The 23,690-nt window shown below is 34.3% G+C and overlaps 1 protein-coding gene across 1 annotated transcript in view; it reads left to right on the forward strand.

Annotated features, from left to right (window-relative positions):
- LOC128223404 (echinoderm microtubule-associated protein-like 2) overlaps window positions 1-12,721 on the forward strand; it is a 38,357-nt gene extending 25,636 nt beyond the window's left edge. Inside the window, exons 20-27 of the mRNA XM_052932683.1 lie at window positions 139-291; window positions 3,453-3,587; window positions 4,938-5,008; window positions 6,352-6,446; window positions 6,921-7,027; window positions 9,648-9,747; window positions 11,433-11,656; window positions 11,823-12,721. Of these exons, the coding sequence (XP_052788643.1) occupies window positions 139-291; window positions 3,453-3,587; window positions 4,938-5,008; window positions 6,352-6,446; window positions 6,921-7,027; window positions 9,648-9,747; window positions 11,433-11,656; window positions 11,823-11,945 (1,008 nt within the window). The 3' untranslated portion in view covers window positions 11,946-12,721. The remainder of the gene's footprint in view (window positions 1-138; window positions 292-3,452; window positions 3,588-4,937; window positions 5,009-6,351; window positions 6,447-6,920; window positions 7,028-9,647; window positions 9,748-11,432; window positions 11,657-11,822) is intronic.
- Window positions 12,722-23,690: the final 10,969 nt, after the last annotated feature.

A 23,690-nucleotide genomic window follows, 5' to 3' on the forward strand; every position in this document is an offset into this window, starting at 1 on the left:
TGCACATTAGTTATGGTGTAAGAAATCTTTCGGATTATTTAGTTTAACCCATCTGTACTATTGAACATTGATATGTGTATGTGTATTAAAATATTCAATATAAAGTGCAGTATTTAATTATTTCCTTTAATCCATCAGTTGCCTGAGACGGAGGGTGGTGTACGAATGTTGTGTGTGGGACAGAAAGAGCTGATGATAGGAACGACAATGAATTCCCTCCTAGTCGTGCCCAACATAGACAACGAACCGCCCCTCCGAGGGTCCTTCATAGAACACACACCGCTCACACAGGTAAACCAAATATTTTATGTTTGAGTAAAATATACCTCAGTGAGTTTTAACTGTACAAATAAACAAATAAAAAAGTTGTCATATTTGTTTACTTCAATGAAGAACAAAAATGAATGCATAATATACAAATATATAGTATAAAGAACGCCTTAATAGGACTAACGCCCATCTGGTAGTTATATGCTTTCGCGTCCTTCGGGATTATTAAACATGGCTGAATGCTTTAGGCGGTAATGTGTTATTATCATACTTGCCAACGACAGGTTTCAATCAAACATGACTGCAGTTTCCATCGATGATTCTTCTGAATTGAATTTCTTCTAGAACGTTAATTGCTTTCACAAAAACATGATCACTTTATTTTCCTTCGTCTTTTCATTAAATGTTTACAAGACATTACAAGATGGGATGGTGATAACTCTTGGTTTTCAACCAGAAAAAAGTGGCGATGCGTTCTTACAGCCCTTTGGTTTATAAAGTTGCAAACATACACTAAAATAACATAGTTGTTTGCAACACCGGCAATATTTAACAGATACACATGGTACTATACTCAATGAACATGCTACTCTTACTCAATGAACATGCTACACTACTCAATGAACATACTGCCAGTACTCAATGACAATTCTACTAGCAATCAATGAAAATGCTACTAGCAATCAATGAACATGCTACTCTTACTTAATAAACATGTTGCAATACTCAATGAACATGCTACTCTTACTCAATGACAATGCTACTAGCAATCAATGAACATGCTACTAGTAATCAATGAACATGCTACTAGTAGTCAATGAACATGCTACCAGTAGTCAATGAACATGCTACTAGTAATCAATGAACATGCTACTAGCAGTCAATGAACATGCTTGTAATAGTCAATGAACATGCTTTTAATACTCAATGAACATGCTAATCTTACTCAATGAACATACTACTCCTACTCATTAACTTGTTACTAGTTCTCAATGAGAATGCTACTAGTACTCAATGAACATACTACTAGTACTCAATAAACATGCTACCAGTAGTCAATGAACATGCTACTAGTAGTCAATGAGCATGCTTCTAGCACTCAATGGCCATGCAACTAGTACTCAATGGCCATGCAACTAGTACTCAATGGCCATGCTACAAGAATCTCATGAGCATGCTACTAGTAGTTAATGAACACGCCACTTGTACTCAATGTACATGCTTCTAGAACTAAATTGAATTTACAACGACTATGAAGAAAGTTATGTAAACTTCTTCTAAATCACTCTCGTTAGCACTATATTGCGGGAGAGTATGGTCTTTTTTGTATGAGGGGGTGGGATGATGAGCGCTTACAAACCGGTCTAAACACCCCTGTGGCCGTTACAATAAAGGATTTTAGGCGTAACTTTACGTATCTTAAATCTGTATATACGACACAAATGGCAATACTTTGGTTTTGGGCTAATAACCTCAATTTCATGGTCAATTTCAACGTTGGCTCATGTTCAGTACATACAAATGTGTAGCAATATAATGAAACTACGGCACTAAAGTCATTTCAATTTACGGATAAAATCGACTAAGATCTTTATTGAAACGGTCCCTGGTGAGTTCTTCCTTAGTTTTCTCCAAAAGTCACCTCGAGGTAGCCTAAATATGTATCTACAACAAATGTGTAGCAGTTATGCAATGTGTGTTATCCTGTATCGTCTCCGCCTGTTTGTTGGCTTCTAACCTCATGTAGTCAAACAGGATCTTGGTTCATTGTAAGGCTTCTGGATACGTCACTGATGTTTTCATTGTTTAATTGCTAACGACTACTACATGCCCATTTTGTGCAGATTGTAATTGGCCTTTACCTGAGCTGCTATGAGATAATGCGGTGTTTTATGTATCAGTATGAACGTCATACCAGTATCCTGTAGTCATGTTATCACTCTAAACATTCTGCATACTTACGCAATGCATAGTTTAAACGCTATGCGTAGCAGCAGTTATGACGTCATTCAACGAATATATTTAACCATTTACGCACAAATGACGTCAGTATATACGTATTTTGTAAACATGGTTAGCGCTCTTATGTTCCAATAAGGATCTCGGTCACTAACTAAATAAGTTGCCTATCATAAATATGAAAAATAAACTATCACCAGTATTTCCTTTTTCTATATATAGGTATATATTACTAAGTAAACGAAGTATCAATATATTTTTTTCATCTGAGTTGAGTTGGTGATTTTTAGGATATTTTGTCGGCCATTCAAAGGCATAACTATTTTATTGCATGCAGATTTCTGTTTTATTTCGTAGTTATATGTAAGTAAGTCTGAGAAAGGTTTATTAAATCAAAAGACTAGTTCATTTAAAACCGACACATATAAGGTACATGAAATATGCAGCAGTTGTTAATATTATATAACAAGGTTCTACGTGAATGACAAGAAACCACGAATGCATTGCAAGAACATGGATAAAGGTACATCCACTAAATGTTAACATGTTTGAGCTTTACTATTGGAGTATTGTGAAATATATAAATGGGCAGATCCATGTAGATAAAAGCCTTTATCAATTAGATCTTTATTGAACGTTGTCAAGAGTGAAATTACTTGAGAAAATCTGCTGAAATGTATGTCGGTTTTTAAAGCTGCAATCTCACAGACTGACAGTTAGGACATTTATAGTTCATTTTATCTTTTGTCTCAAAATCAGCTGATTTTGACATCAACACCTTCAATTCAGTCATATAAGATACATGCAGCTCACTATAGGACAGATTACAATTACATATATTTTTCAAACAGACGAAATATGTATTTAGCATAAAGCGGCATTAACGCTTTTAGCCATAAAGTTTTCGAACGTCATTATGAAAAACTGTGATCTGATCTTTTGTCAGCAGTCATTTATCACTGGTTTCCAGGGATTTGCACAACAAATGGCTTATTCCAAGACAAACAATAAAAAGGTTGTCAACCAGTCAACCTGTGAGAGTGCAGCTTTAAACAAAAACAATACAAGAACAACCACACTCATTAAATCCATCATAGTAATATTATGTTCGCAAGAGAAATGTACAACATATAATACCGGATATATTTAGTTATGCTTATTCGAAAATATTTTTTGTTCTTCTTATTTAATATTAATTGAATTAACTTAATGTTATTCAACAGAGTCATTATGATGACGTCAGAGGCATTACACGTGTTACCAACTCGTCCACTGACATCATAACAGCAGGACTGGATGGACTGATTTGCGGATACAGCACATCTGGGAAAATATCGAAATCAAAAGTACAGTTTAAGGTATAAAAGATACAAATGCCGTTATCCAAAAACAAATCGAAAGTGTTTTATTTTCACTCATTCCTGAGCAATGGGCAACAGTGTAGTAGAAACAGAAATGACCAATATGACAATTTTGCATTCAGCGACACACCGGGTCTACTTTTTCCTTTTGTACTATGATAATTATAATTTTGTGTAAACACCTAGTACCTTTGGCTCGAACTCACTATGCTCGGTTTCATCGTTTGGTTCAAACTGGATGTATTTGACCGACTTTTTTGTACATACAGTAAGCATTCCCGCTTGGCTCAAATTTCCCAAAGCTTGAAATATGGAAGTTCTAGCCATCGCGGTTTGACTGTTTCGTTTAAAAAAAACACAACAACTTTGTATTGGCAAAGTGCCCATGCAAAACTGGGGTCAAGCTCTCGTAGGCCAATGCGGAAAACAATATTAAATATAGTACAACAGCAATGCTACTAATTGACATGACGCTAAATCTGACTTACCTTAATAATAACAACTTTAATTTAAAGATAGTCAAGTTCACGAGCATTTGCTTGCTTAGGGTAGTCACAAAGTACATTAAAATGTATGATATATATAATATCATTGGTTATAGAATTGTGAATATTTATACCAGGTTGGTCGGCGCCATGTAGGCTAACTAGGTGTCATACCATTTATATAATATGAACTATGTCATTGATGGGTAACAAGGTGTCATTTTAATTAAATAATTATATCATTGTAAGATAAACAGTTCTCCCACCTCAGATAAGTAAATCCAAAAAATGAACCATGCTTGAAATTCTTATCTTGCCCACGGGCAAAGATAAAACAGTAGTCTGAAGCATCATAGAAACCTTGTCTTGTGGCAAAATTTAGAAAGCTTATTAATTATTTCTCGCTTTGAGTGTCAGCATAAAATGTTTTTCACGCACCTTTCAAGAAATAATGCTTCACTCTCCTCAGAACTATTTAAAAATCGATTTGCGTATAAACATTATCTGAATCACTGCGCGCATATCCATGACAACCACGAATTATCACTTATCCATACGCATTTTTTTTAACTACGCACAAAAGATTTCCAGCAAAAATATATTTTTACTTTATTTTGTTTAACTGAGATGGGAGAAAAAGCATCTACCATAGCCGCTAGTGTAAGATAGGTTCATCCCGACCCTCGCGCAGTGTGTTTTGCGGAAACTCAGTAAACCTCGTTTTCGCAAAACACCCTACGCTCGGCTCGGTAAACCTCGTTTCCGCTAAACACCATACGCTCGGCTCGGTAAACCTCGTTTCCGCTCGGCCATGGAAGATACTTATAGTGTCATGTCAATTATATGAACTATGTCATTGTAGGGTTACCAGTACCTGTGTGTAGATAGCAACAATGCTGGAAACCTCCTCGCTCTGGGAACAAGGGATGGCCAGTAAGATAACTCTAATGTTTAGCCCTCGTATTTTATTATTAAAAAGGAACATTGTGTCTTTTTTCACGTTATTATATTTACGACATATATTATACAAGTCAGTCATTTGCTGAAATTCTCTGAAATTAAAGCTATTAATAAGTGTTTGTCCTTGTATTGCCATTTCTTTTATATTTTTAACCATTGAATTGTCGCTTCGATTTACTTTTCAATAATTTTATTCGACGTGTTTTACTCTCAATTCGGCCGTATGTCTCTCGTACTTTTTAATATTTGAAGTGGATTTGTATGTTTCATTTAAACTTCTTGGCTGCATTTTGTATGTGTATGATGAATACTATTCGGAGTTTTCGACTTCATGTTTTACTTTTGGACATACTTTTCAGTTTAAAATGTTAACAACTATCTTTTTTTCTGTTGAAGGCGCCATTTCCTGTATTGCAAACTAAAGGAATGAATTTCGTAATAATGATGTCATTATCGGGTAATGCACGAAGTTGGGCTGGTAAAAGTATGTGGAGTTCGACGAGATTCCGCGGGTACTTTAACCAGCCCAACTGCGTTTATATCTCCGATAATGACATCAATCACGCAATTCATTAATTATATGTACATTAAAAGGTTAATATTTATCACCAGAGTTGTTATTTTACATCATTCATTTAAGAAAACTTTACAGTACCCTTTCTCACCCTGTAAATAAAACAATCCGACCGTAACCGGAAACAGTTCATGATATGACGTCATGACAACGCGGGGGGGGAACACTTCATAGCTGATACGTTAAATCTACCTTTAACGTAAGAATCAAACGTTTATGGCAACAATACATTTGACAAATCATTAATTAATACATTTTAATCTGTTAATTTATGTTGTTTTTGTGATCTGCTGACACAATACAAACAATAACAAGCTAAACAATTTACATTTTATATAAATTCGCGATACTTTGCAATTCGAACATATCCGGAGATTTGCGTTCATCGAAAAATATTATCAATTCCCGAAAGGCCTTTCATAAGGAATGGAAGTAGATGTGTATACATGTTTGTAACCTGATGGAGGCAAAAATGGTCCAAACGTTGTTTGAATGAATGTTTTAATGTTGCTATTATTTTTTCTGATACTGTTATAATTATTGGTGTTTTACTTTTGAACATTTGTAAAGAACGTTGTTTGGTTACTCGTTTATGCTTCTGTTACATTTGAACTTTTATGTTTGGCCCCACGCCTTCCTTTGAACATTTGTACCTTTCTTTATTTCTTATTATTTCCTATGCCCATTCCTATCACATGCATTATCTACTCGGCAAATGCGGCTTTATTTCCAACACTTTCAGTGTACATGTACTGCAGAAGGAGGGAGATCGTTGGACACAGCTATTTGACCGTAAAGTCAGCAGGGACCGTCTAGACTCTGTCAAGTTTTCGACCGGTATGTTACTGGTTCATCATCATCGATAGCCTGGTTTTAAGAGTAAAATTCCAAATAGTAAACTTATGAATTTTAACTCCATTTTCTTAAATTATTCCGATCAATGATGGAGAGGTCATAACGAAACAAAGTGTTAAAGCTGCTATTATTGGCCAGACGGTCTATGTTGCCAGAAGTCTAAAAGAGCAATGAAATTTTAACATTGTTGTAAAGATACAAATCTTCAAATATTAAGCATTTATTAGTCTTGAATATAAATACATTTAAATGTTTAATAGTAAAGAAATTTGCAGCCATTTGCATAAAACTGGTTAGTTGTTTGGTTTGGTTAAAATTTGCAAAAATGTTTATATCATAGTCTATATTATCCAGTCAATACTGTTGACAAATCAATTGCTTTTTAGTGCATGACGCAAAAAACAACATGTCGATAACTTATCTACTTTTATACAACTGGTGGATTTTTCTTTTCAGATTATAAACAACTAGCGATTGGTTCGCACGACACGACGATATATGTCCTCGGTTATCTGCAGAAAGACGATGGAACGTACATTTGGGAGTTCACTGGCAAACTCAAGGTACAGTTCAAATCTATCTATTCACCATAAGTTTTCACTTGCAAACTAAAGGTACCGTTCAAATCTATTTATACACCATAAGTTGTTCACAGGCAAACTAAAGGTACAGTTCAGATCTATTTATACACCATAAGTTGTTCACTGGCAACCTAAAGGTACACTTCAGATCTATTTATACACCATAAGTTGTTCACTGGCAAACTAAAGGTACAGTTCAGATCTATTTATACACAATAGGTTTTTTACTTGCAAACTAAAGGTACAGTTCAGATCTATTTATACACCATAAGTTGTTTACTGGCAAACTAAAGGTACAGTTCAGATCTATTTATACACCATTAGTTGTTCACTGGCAACCTAAAGGTACAGTTTAGATCTATTTATACACCATAAGTTGTTCACTGGCAACCTAAAGGTACAGTTCAGATCTATTTATACACAATACGTTGTTCACTGGCAAACTAAAGGTACAGTTCAGATCTATTTATACACAATAGGTTTTTCACTGCTGGCAAACTAAAGGTACAGTTCAGATCTATTAATACACCATAAGTTGTTCACTGGCAAACTAAAGGTACAGTTCAGATCTATTTATACAGCATAAGTTGTTCACTGGCAAACTAAAGGTACAGTTCAGATCTAGTTATACACCATAAGTTGTTCACTGTCAAACTAAAGGTACAGCTCAGATCTATTTCTACACCAAAAATTGTTCACTTGCAAACTAAAGGTACAGTTCAGATCTATTTATACACCATAAGTTGTTCACTGGCAAACTAAAGTTACGGTTCAGATCTATTTATACACCATATGTTGTTCACTGGCAAACTAAAGGTACAGTTCAGATCTATTTATACACCATAAGTTGTTTACTTGCAAACTAAAAGTACAGTTCAGATCTATTTATACACCATAACTTGTTCACTTGCAAACTAAAGGTACAGTTTAGATCTTTTTATACACCATAAGTTGTTCACTGGCAACCTAAAGGTACAGTTCAGATCTATTTATACACCATATGTTGTTCACTGGCAAACTAAAGGTACAGTTCCGATCTATTTATACACCATAAGTTGTTCACTTGCAAACTAAAGGTACAGTTCAGATCTATTTATACACAATAGGTTTTTCACTGCTAAACTAAAGGTACAGTTCAGATCTATTAATACACCATTAGTTTTTCACTGGCAACCTAAAGGTACAGTTCAGATCTATTTATACACCATAAGTTGTTCACTGGCAAACTAAAGGTACAGTTCAGATCTATTTATACACAATAGGTTTTTCACTTGCAAACTAAAGGTACAATTCAGATCTATTTATACACCATAAGTTGTTCACTGGCAAACTAAAGGTACAGTTCAGATCTATTTATACACAATAGGTTTTTCACTGGCAAACTAAAGGTACAGTTCAGATCTATTTATACACCAGAAGTTGTTCACTGGCAAACTAAAGGTAGTTCAGATCTATTTATACACCATAAGTTGTTCACTGGCAAACTAAAGGTACAGTTCAGATCTATTTATACACCATAAGTTGTTCACTTGCAAACTAAAGGTACAGTTCAGATCTATTTATACACCATAAGTTGTTCACTGGCAAACTAAAGGTACAGTTCAGATCTATTTATACACCATAAGTTTTTCACTGGCAAACTAAAGGTACAGTTCAGATCTATTTATACACCATAAGTTGTTCACTGGCAAACTAAAGGTACAGTTTAGATCTATTTATACACAATAGGTTTTTCACTTGCAAACTAAAAGTACAGTTCAGATCTATTTATACACCATAAGTTGTTCACTGGCAAACTAAAGGTACGGTTCAGATCTATTTATACACCATAAGCTGTTCACTTGCAAACTAAAGGTACAGTTCAAATCTATTTATACACAATGTGGAATTTCACTGGAAAGCTTAAGGTTAAGTGTGTTCTATTTACCATAACCTTTTCACTGAAAAGCTTAAGGTTAAGTGTGATCTATTAACCATTACCTTTTCACTGGAAAGCCTAAGGTTAAGTGTGATCTATTAACCATAAACTTTTCACTGGAAAGCTTAAGGTTAAGTGTGATCTATTTACCATCACCTTTTCACTGGAAAACCTAAGGTTAAGTGTGATCAATTTACCATCACCTTTTCACTGCTAAACTAAAGGTACAGTGGTATCTATTTACCGTACATTTTCGCATGCAAACAAAAGGAACTGTGTTTTGTATTAACCATCACCTTTTCAATGATAAACTAAAGGTCTAGTGTTATGTAAATCATCCATCATGATATATCAGACAAGGCAAATCGACTGATTTTTCTGATCATATCGTTCATGTATTAATGGATAATTATTATTTGTAATGATGTTTTTATGATCCGGACGAACTACAACTATATCCTTTGTGGACATACATGCGATATCCACGTATTTAAAATGCTTAAATGTATAAATACATGTGTGAAATGTTTGATGTGTTTTGTCTCAAATGATAAACAATTAACAACTAATGATCTATTTGAAGGAGTATTATGTCACCTATTTGCATGGTTACAGAATCTTAATTTAATGTTGCACATTGCCAACATATGGTTCGCTTTTTGACTTTGAAATGTTCCCATTTAGGGACATTCGGGCCCAGTGAACGCCGTAGATTGGTCAACAAACAAACATGGAGATTTCTACCTTTTACGATCCAGCTCAACTGCCATGGAACTCAAGTATTGTAAGTAATCTACGTAACACTGTAAGAAGTATTGGTATAAGCAGGTGATAAATTAGATTTGTAATTATGATCATTTGAAGAAGTTAAGCGTATGCACGATAATAATAAAGTTTATAACATAACTTACGGCGCAGGAGTGATATAGCCCATGCAATATTTTTCATATATAACTAGTGTAATAACTATGCAAATTAGGTAATCTCATCATAAAAAAGTATTCCCACGCGCTGTCAAAAAACGGTAACAAACATCAGAAGCAATTTATCAAAATAAATCCTGTCGGTCTCAACAAACTCAGTTCCACGATGAAACGGAGAAGAAGGCTTGGCTTAATTCCTGCGAACCAGATTAAGCATATACCGGGACACAAGAACATTGCATCTTTAAACAACCATAGCCACATAAATCCAGATCAACACAAGGAAATATCCAACATCCTGTACTCCAGTGGAAATATCTGCACAATGCTCAGTCTATGCACACAGTTCGCCAGCAATGCCCAAGTTCACGCATTCACTGATCCCACATGAAATCTCACTTTTTCGTGTTCCAATTCACGGTGGTAAAACTCATTGTGCATATCTATCAAAATGACAAAAAATCCATGATGTTATCCAACAGCTTCAAAGCGAATTCGCACTACTGAAAGCGACTGTGACGCTGACTAACGGTATTTTCAAACTTCAACCGCCAAATGACATACACACTCGCGTGATTACTAACGACGTCCCGCAGTTATGACATTGCTCTTATTATTGATTTGCTTAATTTAAATGGATTGAAATATGTATTCTTTTTTTAAGTGAAACCTTTGAAAATCGGTTGGTAATTGAGACATTAATGTTTTGTATTGTAAATAAAATGTTTTAATGTCGGACTATTTTCTTTCATGCGGATGAGGCATCCTAATAATACTCAATGTAAATTATTCGCTCTAGGACACGAGAATGTGTATTGAAGAATCTTTGACCTAGAATTCGACCGTAATTGAGTTTTGTTATAAATAGAAACTCAAATGAGTGTTTATTTTGTACCAAATTTATTAAATTCGTCATTTAAAAACGATAACAACTCGGCAAAGCTTCGTTTTTATCGTTTTAAAATAAACTCGTTTAATAAATTTGATACAAAATAAACACTCATTTGAGATCCTCTATATATGTTATGTGTGTGCAAGTGTTCTTTCACATAAAGGGACTAGCTCATATTTTTGGACCAAAAATATGTGTTTCTCGTAATGCATCTGAAAACAATCATTGTATCATTATTTTTACTCTTTGATATCGAAAATGCAGAAAAAAACACAAATTAAGTATAAAAATATTTTGGTTTTAGTGGCGTGCGAACCCACGCTGGTAAAGTCAATAATGAAATAGAAAATCGACGCCGCAACCCCTATGCAAAGGATATACATACCAGTGATGGACATTTTGACGTTTAAACAATGCATTGATAACATCACGTGATAATTTCAATCAACCAATAACGCACCAACGAATCGTTCAAATCCGTTAGAAACGCTAAAGAAAATTGTGTCCTTCAATGAAGATATTGGAACAAAATTTGCTGAAGGGTTCCAGATGCCAGTATCTTAGTTTTAACACTCTTAATGATTTGCAGCACTTAATTGTGTAATAAATAGTGCATTTTACAAACGATAAGCAAGTCCCTTTAATTTCATACAGGGCAACCTACCACTCTTGAGCTCTTCCTTAAACAAGCAGTACTTCCATCAATGCAATGGGCAACAGACAGCGTTACAATCGACGCCTCTATAGCTGGAATAGTTGCATCCAGGACAACGAAAGAACGGGAAATGACATCGGTAGGGGTATTTGGCAAAATTGCGGTAGCAGGCGATAACTGTGGCAACCTCAGTTTGTTCCGGTATCCGTGTAGCCAGGTTGGGGTAGGTGACTTTTCTTCCATTTGAGGCCTGTTTTACGCTCGATTACCATCCTTCACAAATTGAAACGCAATGTTTGCTTCCTTTACTTGTCAATTGCCCAAAGATGCAAAGAAACTTTAATTTGTTGCTGTATGTATAGCATATATTGAAGTTAATCTTCTTGCAGGCTTTCTGCCACTCATACCGTTGCCATGCCACAGTGCGCAGGTTGGTATTCTCCCCCTCTGGACGGTATGTGATGACCGTTGGCGGGAAGGACTCCTGCCTCATGCAGTGGGAGGTCGTATGATACTCGCTTCGGGGACCAAATAGAAATACATTGGCACTGAGTGTACCTTGTCTTTTCATTAGCATTGTCGTTAAAGTGTTCGTACTGCACTCACTTGAGGACGTCGTTCGCTACATGACATGCTTTACATGTAAATGCAAAAAAAAGATCTTGGGATAACACAAGTATTATGCATACTAAGGTCATGAACTTTTGTGCACACGTTTTAAAGGACCAATACAGAAATCATGCACATCATTTAAAAATAGTGTAAAAAATACGGCAACAAAATCGATAGCAGAACATTGTAAAACTGACAATGCGCGGCGCTGTTCTTGATTCACATGTGTGTTTCTCCGATTAAGTATGGCCCCCTTCGAAGAAGAGGGGGTTTATTGCTATGCACATGTCGGTCGGTATGACGGTCGGTCGGTCGGCCCGTCCGTACGTAGACCAATGCTTTTCCGAGTGATAACTCGACAATTCCTTGACCTATTGTGATCATGACCCTTGTAGATGACACTTATTGATTTTAGGGGTCATCGGGTCAAAGGTCAAGGTCACAGTGACCCTGAACGCAAAAAAACTTGTCCGTGTGATAACTCGACAATGCCTGTACCCATGGCCCTACTTGACATTAAGATTGGGGTGACCAGTAGATGACCCCTATTGTTTTTGAAGTCAAAGATCAATTTCATAACTCATATTTGTCATTAAAGTAAATCATCATATTTACTTATTCCTTGCTTGTAGGAGAATATATGTTTATCTGCAAATATCAGTCAACATCTGGAATGATTAAAAGCTGTACCTACTATCCTCACACTTTAATTGGTCATAATACACATGCTACTATAAATAGTAACATTTTACTATAGAAATCCGTTCTCGCAATAATGATTATCGTCTCCGCCCGTGAGATTATCACGGCACGTCAGGGCGATTATGGCATAATTGCCTGACACTGACGTCATTTTCACGAAAATAAAAATGGCCATCGTATACTTGGTAGGAAAAGATTTAAACATTAAAAGCTTCAAAGGGATTAAAATGAACTATCGGTGCAATAATAGTGAAAATAGTTTTACCAATAATGACACATTCCGTGTTTCAGTAACGAGTACTACCCGAAACCGTACCGGATGTTTACATTCGGTAAAGTTCATTAAGCAGTGAGCCAATGAAATGTTTTGTTGAAACGGTTTGTTTTTCTCGCTGAGAAATGTTAATTATTGCTGTGAAATGGCTATGGTCATTCAAGCCGAGATTCTTATGAAACTGCTCCTAGGCTTGATCGACCCTAGCTGTGCTCACCTATTGAAATGAACATCATTATCAGCCGATGTAAAACAGAAAATATTTGAAAAAAAATAAAAATTGCAGGCTTATTCTGAAAACACGTACGACAAGGTTTGCTTTTTTGATTTCCAGTCACTCGTTTTTTTTCGCAGCTAATGCCATTCAAAAACCATTTTGTAATATCACATTTTTAAGAGTTTCAGATTATATGCTAATTATAATGCATATCCTTCATTATTCCACAAAATCATGTTTTAAATCCATTTGAAATCATTGACAAATGACATAACATATGTATTATACAGGATAATACATGGTTGACCATGGCGTTTGGTTGATAATTCCCTCGGGCAATTATTCCTTGCACAGGGGCAATTATCTACCAAAAGCCATGGTCAACCATGTATTATTCTATAAATAATCTTAAAACTGCCTCAATGTCAATGAAAACTCAGTTGTCATTTCGGTACATGGCGCTAAGAAGGGGCATAATTTTTGACAAACATCTCTTGTTGATACTTCTGTTTCGGTGAATATAAAGGTTTTCAATGCAGTTATGTGTACTTCTTGTGAGCACAGGCAGGGCTCATAACCAACATCTCTAAAGAGTAAGAGGAGGCCACTTATGACACTAGACAACTCTCGCTCTAATGGGGATCCAATCCGCAAACTATCGGGTGATTGGCGGATAGCTGTAAACCGACAACCTTTTTGGGTCAAAGATGAACACGTATACCACTAGACCACTACCACCCTGGTGAGGTTCGAATCCAAAACCTCATGGATGAGAAGTGGCGTCCTATACCATTTGACCACTCTCACCCTTTTATATTTCATTTTGCGTATTTGGTGAATTAAAAAACACACCAATTAGACCACCCAAATGTGATGAATACATCTATAAATTGGTAAACCAATGAATACAATTCTTAATGTTTTAATGAGATTGTTGTTAATTGTTTTCTTGTTGAAAATAGATTACATCAAGGTGATGCCAGACTTATATTCTGCTTTATATTGTTTCAATTGTACATATACGATTTTAGTTGCTATAGAGAAGTACTTCAAGTGTTTAGAGTCTCAAGTACATTGATTTTTTCGTTGAAGGAATGCAAATTTTGTTGAGTATTTTAAATAAAAATGACTAGTGTTTTAGTGTTGTTACTGTGATATTAAATAAAATACTCATTCCTGATAGTTTGTTTTGGTTTTTATAGATGGCAATTGTACTGGTAGTTTAACCCAGACCAAATTGATGTCTTGGACATGGGATTTACAACACCGATTTTTCATTTAAAAAAGAAAAGAAGCTCAGCCTGTGCAACAGGAAGAAAAGATCCAAAAAAAATGGTGCGGTTAAATATTTATAAAACGTTGTCTAATTTTACAAAACACAAGCATTGCAGGACATTGAGTTTTTGGTGTCCTTATTTTTTTTAAAGGAACTAGACACCAGAAAGTTCCAAATTCGGAACGTTTTCAGTATATTTCCTCAAAACAAGACTTAGAATTGTCAATACGACCTAGTATGAGGCAGATAATACATCTTTTAACATGATTTAAATAATATTTTGTCGCTGTCTCAGCTGAGTTTACCGTTTTGAAATAGCGCATAATCGTTTCCCAGTTTATAATGTGTATATTTAGCAAACGATAATCACGTGATAAGTACATATACATATACCAGCGCTATTTTTAAATTAATCCAGATTTACGCGGAAGACAAATCAAGAAAATCGATTTTAAAATATTCGCAAACACGAACGATACATGTAAGAAAGCTATGTGATACATCAGTAATAAAGATTCACTACGTAAAAATATACACAAAGATATCAGTTTTATATATTGTTTGACATTAATTTTTCTTGCAATTGTATCACCTTTAAATCATGAAGTCACTTTGAATTATTTAACAAAGCATAGACACGTGTGTGTGTCTAAATGTTTTTTATTTATTTATTTTTTTTGTTTTTGGGGGGGGGGGGTGAGGGGGGTGAGGTCAGTGTTCGTCACCTTCCCCGCCATTAAAACGCTATACATTTCATAGCATCTTAACTGGAAAATAACGTAATACAGTCTCTAAATGTATGAATGAATGTTATTCCAATTAAAGGCAATTTCGCGTTAGACGTGAATTTGTGATTAAAACCACAACAAACTGCAAATAGATATGCACGACCAGTATACGTGCACTGTGCATGTGTTAATCGTGGGCATGATGTTATCTGCTGATCACGGTTACACGCATGGCGAACGTAAACACGCGATGTAAAACAGGTTAGTATGTTAGAATGAAGGGATTTAAGCTTTCCTGATAAGTTTATATAACATGTATATGTACGGGCACTTGTCCATCTCAATGGCTACCAGAGAATGTATTAACGATTTTCAGACATCGCAGAATCGGCAAATTGAGTATCCCCAAACTCCCATTAATGTGGGCGCATCAAATGTTTCCAATCTTATTGAACTGTGAATTTCAGTTTGTACTTATATATTCACAACTATATAACTGACTGAAAACTGAAATCTATAAAGTTAATGATTACTTATTTTAAAAGCATGCATGTATGAGATATATAATTGTGGACTATTTGATAACTTAGCTAATGCATTTGCTGTATAAGCTTATTCAATGTTTATTTTATTTTTTGTTAAGTGTTTATTTTTTGTCATATATATACATTGAATCACTTGAAAACACTAAAAAAGTACATTTATTTGTACAAATAGATCATGGCCTTCTAGATGTTATGCAAATAAATCTCAAATCTTAACAATGTGTCGATTTTGAGTACATGTATTTATATTGTTATGTCAAGGGAAAGTATGCATTGCTTTTTATTTTCTTCGCTTCTTTGCTCCATCCTTAAAATTTAAACAACATGTCATGAATTTGGTGTGATCTTAATGACAATATTAAATGGAAAAATAGATTTATAGCTTGGTTCAGTCGCAACTAAGTACATTACAATACATATTGTATGTATCTACACATAAAACACAAATCACACAGCCATTCTTCAAAATAATAATTAAATAATATTTACAACAGTTGTCTTATCTCGACATAATAATTGTCTGCATACACTTATTACAGGAGACATTGGTGATGTTTTTTTCTGTAAAGGTCAATTTATAGAATTATTAACACAGGATGTCATTAAACAGCTCAAACTGCGTTTCCTGAAATGCACCCAGTATTCCTTTAATATTAAAATAAGTCTATGCAACATGGTAAAACATTACATGTTATAGAAATATCTTAAGGTATAACGAAGATGTAATAGTATTACAAGATAAAACTCACTAAATTATAGCTAAAACATAAACAATTGTAAATTACATCTTCTTACTCAATAAATTATTATTCTTGGTTTTTAAAGTTTTACATCAGATTTTCGCTAAAGAACCGTCTAAATCTCGGTCAGTTTGGGTAAACATATCTTTCAACAACTTTTAACAGCTCAATGTTCGGTTCAAATGTTGATGCAATATCAAACAGTATTTGCTTCATACTATTATACATGGAACATTCTTATAATGCATGTAACTCGTTTTTTAGGTATGTTCAAAAAAGAAAAGAAGAACAAGTCTATGAAGTTCATGTCAATGATCATATCGGCAAGTTCCAACACCAGATCTAAACTTCGCCAAAGCAAACCTATGCGAGGGTGGTAAAACTCTCTTTTACTTCGTTTTAAAAGTAAATGTTAATGTTTCACAAAAACTGGATTTTACGTTCCCGCTAAAGCGCATGCCCATTATATAAAACGTTGACCAATTCACATATATCTTCACCGAGATCATCCGGAACACCTCGGCCATTTTCGATCGGACACTTTGGATGTTATTTGTGATTCTCAGGATCTCTTCTAGAATGCACTGTAAATAACGCATATAAATACAATGAAAACTGCAGGGCCAGGCCAAGAAACCGATCATATACAAAACATCACCCGACAGACCACAGGTGCATCACTATATGTTTGTGTCATTATAAAAGGAGGATTTAAATAAAGCACAATGTTTGCGCTTTCAACAGATTTCATCTGCATGAAAAATGTCTTATTGCGCATATGCCCATGTATGTCCGCTTTGGAATTTAAACTGATTAAAGAAGGTTAAAATTCGTTTCGACGGCTTTGACCGTACAGTGAAACGTCTTGTTATCAGCTGTCTCGTTTTTACTTTCTATTTTTAGCCTCTACATATTCAGCCGAATTCCGCAGTCTCTAACATAACGACCGACTCCTCACAGCTGATAATCGGTTTTTAGGCTAAGCGGTGAAGGCCGAAACAAGAATAAAGTTTTAAATAGGTCAATGTTATTATTTTATCTTCCACACACGTTTCTGTTATAAAACGTTCGTACAAAATATTCATTACCAACCATCATGGACCTGCTATCAGATTGTCTTTTAATTTACAGTTTGATTTTGTCAACAGTTTCGTTGCCTTTACAGCATTCCAATGGAAGACCAGGTAAGCTGACTTTCGTAATGTGTTTTTGCATTTAAAAAAAGTCGTTCTATTTATGTAAATCGTCATGAACAAATTATCTGCATGTAAAATGGAGTATATTTTAGGCACATACCATGTATTATTCAATCAATAGAGAGGATAACTGAATTTTTTGTACGTTTATACCTTGAAAAGTATAAATCATGATATGACTTTTTAAATATAATAATACAATGGAAACTACTGGGGCAAGGCCAGTAGCTAAACAACCTAAAATAAAACAAAACAATACAGATTAAGCTAAAACGATTTTGGAAGCATTATATTAAACACTATATTTTCAGGTATATCACCAAACGGCAAAAACAATCAGCATTCAAGTGCGCTGGAGATAATAGAAACCCTTATTTTGAATATTCAAAAGACGTTGGGCAAACATGACAACAGCAATTTTCCGAAAGTGCTCATGGTTGATGAAGATGCGCATTCGACAGTGTTCACAAGAATCTTGGACCAAGTAAATCGTGGCCACGTGTCCCAGGAACAACTTCTTCGTTGGATGCAACAAATAAACGACGGAGTGACCCATGGAACTATTGCGCAGACAGACCTCGATGCCTTCACGGCCACACTCCATTCGCGCCTAGATGGCACAGCTTTTGCGAATGAATGTTGCCTATTTGGGAAGTGACGTGCGGAATGATTAAATCAAGCACAAAAAACTCGACATCTAATTTAGATTCAATGAAACTTTGGAGACCTAACCAGGGCTGATCATTAGGAAGAGTTTATTATACCTGGTCAAACAGAAGTGCGTGACATAAGGAGTTTATATAACCACACAGTCGATTCATTCTTGAACGTTTGTACGTATGGTTACCAGAAGTCTCTTTGCGTCCATAGTCCTTGTCAATCATTCAATGGTGAATGTAGCGCAGTGATTCTATGTGCCGCTTTTGGTCACAAGAATAACTTAGTATGAAGATTATCAAAGTTAAAATTGATATCAGTCGACACTTCATTTAACCTTTGACAAAATGTTTTTTTAAGAAAAACATGCAAATAATTATCTAAATTATATTAGAACTTGTGCTAGTCCGTGCGTTCCTGTTATGACGTTTTTCTACTTGGTTTCAAGAATGCAGGTTTAAAGAGTGTTTTTTTAATAATACATTGTTTTAATGGCTGGGATAATATATGAATGTGTATTTGAAAATAACGCATACATATTCGTGAATCTTAAATGCAATTTAGGCTTAAATAGTACTAAATAGGTTTGATATGGAAACATCCAATTGTCCAAATAATTATGAAGTTTTACTGAAAACCCTTAAATTTTGCCAACATCTGGGCGATGCAGTGAAAATAAAAAAGTACAATGTAAATACGGAGCACATAATGTTATCTTATTGGTTACGTCCAGTAATATATATATATTGCTATTAGCATGTGCACATCCTTATATTTAGCATTTGACTCATGCATTATAGAACGCTAAGACTGTTTGCGTCAGTCACGTGTGTATCACAATAAAGACCTTGACCTTGAAATATGTTTACTATTTCGGCAAGTTGGAGTCACTTGACATGCTGTACGCCTTTTTGCATGCAAGCAGAGGTGGTTTTCAAAATTGAATGTCTTACCCTTTTTATTTTATAATGAATGAGCTGCCTGTTGTATTACATTAAAATGTAATACAGGAGTCCGTTATTCAGAAAACACAACTACTGGTGTATGTCTACATAGCTTGCTGAAAGGTTTTTGCTGTATGATTTATTTACCCTTTCATTATTTTATGGACGGTATTGACTTTGTTCAGTATAAAATGGCTTCAAACACAACTTCTGACATGATATTTGCAGCATACTATGTTTCCTTATAGATTAAAGGTCATAGATGTCTAGATTACATTACTAGAAGTGAAATCGAATTACAAATGATATGTTCCTTCTGTTATCTTGTTGTCACTGTGTTATATACTATTATCAATTAAGTATGTGTATGTGCTTTTTCAAAATGTTTTATTTGTAATAAAAATATTTAATTCTGTTCTGTTTTCTGCTATTTTGGTATAAAAGAGTAAAATAGTTACAAAATACTTGTTTTCAGATTCATAACCGGGGGGAAAAATGGTGCCAAACATGAGCGAGTCCCTGTAATGGATACTGAAATATTTAAAAAAATGTATCGATAGAGGTTTACAAATATATGGATCATTTAGTTAAAATTCTTTAAATTGGTTGTTTTTCGGATATAAGCTTTTGTTTTCTTTTTACGTTTAATTGAGTTTTTACCTTAATGTTCATCTAATAGTTGTTCAAAAAATTATTCTTGACAACTGGACTTGATATTGATTCTATTAGCTATTTTTAATGAGGAAAATAAACCACCGATAGAGAACTCGAACCTTCGTTTTGTCTGTCTGAAATCTAGACCATGCCATCACGTGTCCAATTGAATAAGATAAAATATTAAAAAATATAAGGAAAGTGTAAAATATCCAGCGGTGTCCGTATAAGGTAATCATGATCGCGAGACTTGTCAAAATGCAATATAAACACGGTATTCAAAAAATATGCATCGCGTGTTTTATTCAAACATCATTCAGCTGATAAGGGACAACTCAAGGTAAACTATTATGAAAATGAACAGGACACCATTCTTGCGTTTGTACACCGACCTACTTACAGGTCATGAACTTATCTCGGGTTTCATTCAGTAACATATTAAATTTTGCCCATTTCAGATATATTGTTATTAACACTTATTTAGATAAATAGGGACAAGTAGATAATTCTTATGCCAACTTCGAGGGCCAATATATAATAAGGAGATATTGAAAATGAAACACTATAAAGAGGTTGTACTCAAATGTATACATATCACATAAATCTTTTTATTTCATTGAACAGGCGAAGTAGAACGAAACGGTGCGACCGAAATGATGTAACCTGCTAAACGTGGCGCTGTCATGAGTATTCATTATATGTTGTGCAATATGTTGTGCAATTAATATAGTGCGAATACGCTGCTTTTTTGCGTAATTACGCAATAATAATAATGATAAACGCAGTTATTTTAATATCGACGAGCTACAAAATGCAATATAAAAAGCAGAATAGGCATTTTTTTTTTTAAATAAACGAGTACTGAATCAAAATAAATACATGTATATATATATATATGTGTTAACATTATACAAATAGAATCTGGATCATCGGATTCGGACAGTTTTTATTCCCCGGAAATTAACCCGGCAATCTCGGTAAAACCCGGGAAAACATGAATCGTATTGAAGGTGCAATTAAATGCTCATTTGGCGTAAGATATTAAACCAAAATGTTTTAAATGCAATTGTCATATTTCATTTTATCTGGTTATCAGTTGTTTCGTTGATTGTTATTCATATATCAACATAGTGTTCATGTTAAAAAGCCTTTAATTGGCTCGTACTTGACAATTTTAATTAAGTTGAAGTATGTACTTACATTAAATAAAACGTAATGCGACTCTGTCGCATAAAGGCATTTATTTGTTGTAAGTACATACTAAAAACCTTTAACCTTGCAAAATGCATATTTTACAATTTGACGATTAAAATCAAAGCGCTTCAAGCGTTGACTGCATTCGGCCAGCTACGATTTGTTCAATAGTCACGTAATGCCGAACGGAACAGAAAGAATGTAACTATTTCTCAGTTTGTCTTAGTTATTTCAGCCCAGAGTCTTGATCATGTTGCATTTTTTATACCACTGATATAAATCTGCTCATTTTGTCCAAGTGTGAGATATGTTAAGTGCAATATTAAGATTTATTCATACATACATACATACAAGATAGTAAGTGGTTTGATTCGATGTCCAGAGGAACTTTGCGCGAGGATCCCGTCATTGCAGAAAGAGACCTTAAACATAAGTTTATAAACATGTTCAATGCATTTTGTTGGATTCATTTGGTTTAGCGGACATACCCTGGTAGTAAATTAAATACGACTCAGTCATGAAGTGTAGAGTAATTTATACTGAAAATACCTAAATGATTCATTGTTTGTAAAACCAAAGTTCCAGATAAGGTTCATACACAATTACAATTGCTCCATACTTTTAGAACGAGTATTTTAAGTGACTGATTTTGATTTAATTGAGTTTCAGCAAAAAAAATCGAGAAGTATTTCGAAGTTATTCACGACCATCTATCTTTAGATGTTTATGTTGATTTATTTTACAATTACATGACTTTACTCACGAAACGTAGCAGGCCGAAAGCCTTTCAACGCTCTAAGCGCTTTGATTCAACATGCATTTGGAGGTGCTGATTTGCTGATGAATAAAAAGCAGGAAATATTTACGATAGCTTTACATTGCAACATAATATAGGTTGTATTTCTGCACCTGTATGTAATTTCAAAGCTCTTTTTTATAAAAAACCCATCAGAAATGAGATGCCTATGAAAAAAACAACTACAAAATATAAATAATATAATAATCCGTCCATATTTGGAAATAATCAATTTCTTTTAAATTCGTTAATGCAAAGCTTGATTCTCGGACGGTTTGTCATAAACTTGTTTATTATTTTTCTAATTTAACCAACAATACTTTAGGGCATTACGGCATGATATCATTTTACGCATTTGCATATGTATAACATAACTAAAACATAGAACCCCTTTATAATGCGTGTGCTCTTATTGGCATTTTATTGTTTAAACATTAATCGAAACACCAAATGTCAATGCATTTTCCTTTTTTCTTGCATTCTCTTGAAAGTAATACCTTAGTTAATAGCTTGCACCAAACGATATGAGAAGACGTCAAAATCTTGAGAAGTTATTAAGAAAGTTTACGTATTTTTAACAGCCCCCGGAATTAAATGCATTTTGCTGCTAGGTAATGTCGGTGATGCCATGTAATAAGGCTGAATCAAAATATAAATTTAATAATAACATAAATTTAACGATCGAAGCGTCATTGCAGATAAATAATTGTAGATTTTTTAACTACAATGGTGTCATATATCTTTTAAATTACACCCAAATACTTAGTATGTTCAACACAGAACGTTGAATCTCATGTCAGCATGTACTTTATTGTGTCGAACGATAGATCAGTAATTTAAAGAGGTAGACGGGTTCTTAGATTGGTTTTATAAATATTTATTCGTATATGTCAATTACAATTTGTATACAATTTGAGCATGAACACAAATTTTATAAATTGGTAGCATTACATGTTGAGATTCATATACAAATGTGTCTGAACATTTAAATGCTCCTGACCACAGTATCAATGATTTTTCTTTTATGCCAATTGATAAAATTGAGAACAATTGGAAACGATTATTAAAGGAGAGTAAATGGATGCACATTCTTGGCACAGTCATTCCTAATGGTATGAATTCAAAACTATTATTTTAATTCTTCTTGCAGAATTAAAAAAATCACAAAATTAATCTGGTTTATAACTGTTTTTAACCTATTTAATGTTGCATAGTTTATACTGGTTTATTGATGTTTGTAGCATTACATGAAAAATAGACACGTGATATAAGCACAAAACAATTAATATATGGAAAAGATAAGAAATATTAATAGCTTATACTATGCCCCGCATCTGTCATTCCATCAAGCTGCTTATAATGGATTATCTAAAATTAAAATACTAATATAACATATGATTATCATGCATTTACACATTTACATACATCAGTATTACAAAATACGACCGTGATCACAGTGAGCGAAATCACGTGACCCCACATTGGTCTCTACACGAGACTTATCGAGTGGAAAGTCAAACGCGTCATAGTTCTTCAACTTGGAATATCATTCAAAACATTTCCGCTCTCACCCGCCGATGTGCCGTATGTTATCTTGGACGATTTGTCTAAACAAAACGCTCTTTATTAGGGCTACTGCTGTATTTCTAATACGCAACGACCTGACTAAAAAGGCGTATTCCGGTATAAAATAGAAATAAAACAAAAACAAAAGAAAAGCGG

Source organism: Mya arenaria, chromosome 17, assembly GCF_026914265.1.
Source record: "Mya arenaria isolate MELC-2E11 chromosome 17, ASM2691426v1".
Lineage (NCBI taxonomy): Eukaryota > Metazoa > Mollusca > Bivalvia > Myida > Myidae > Mya > Mya arenaria.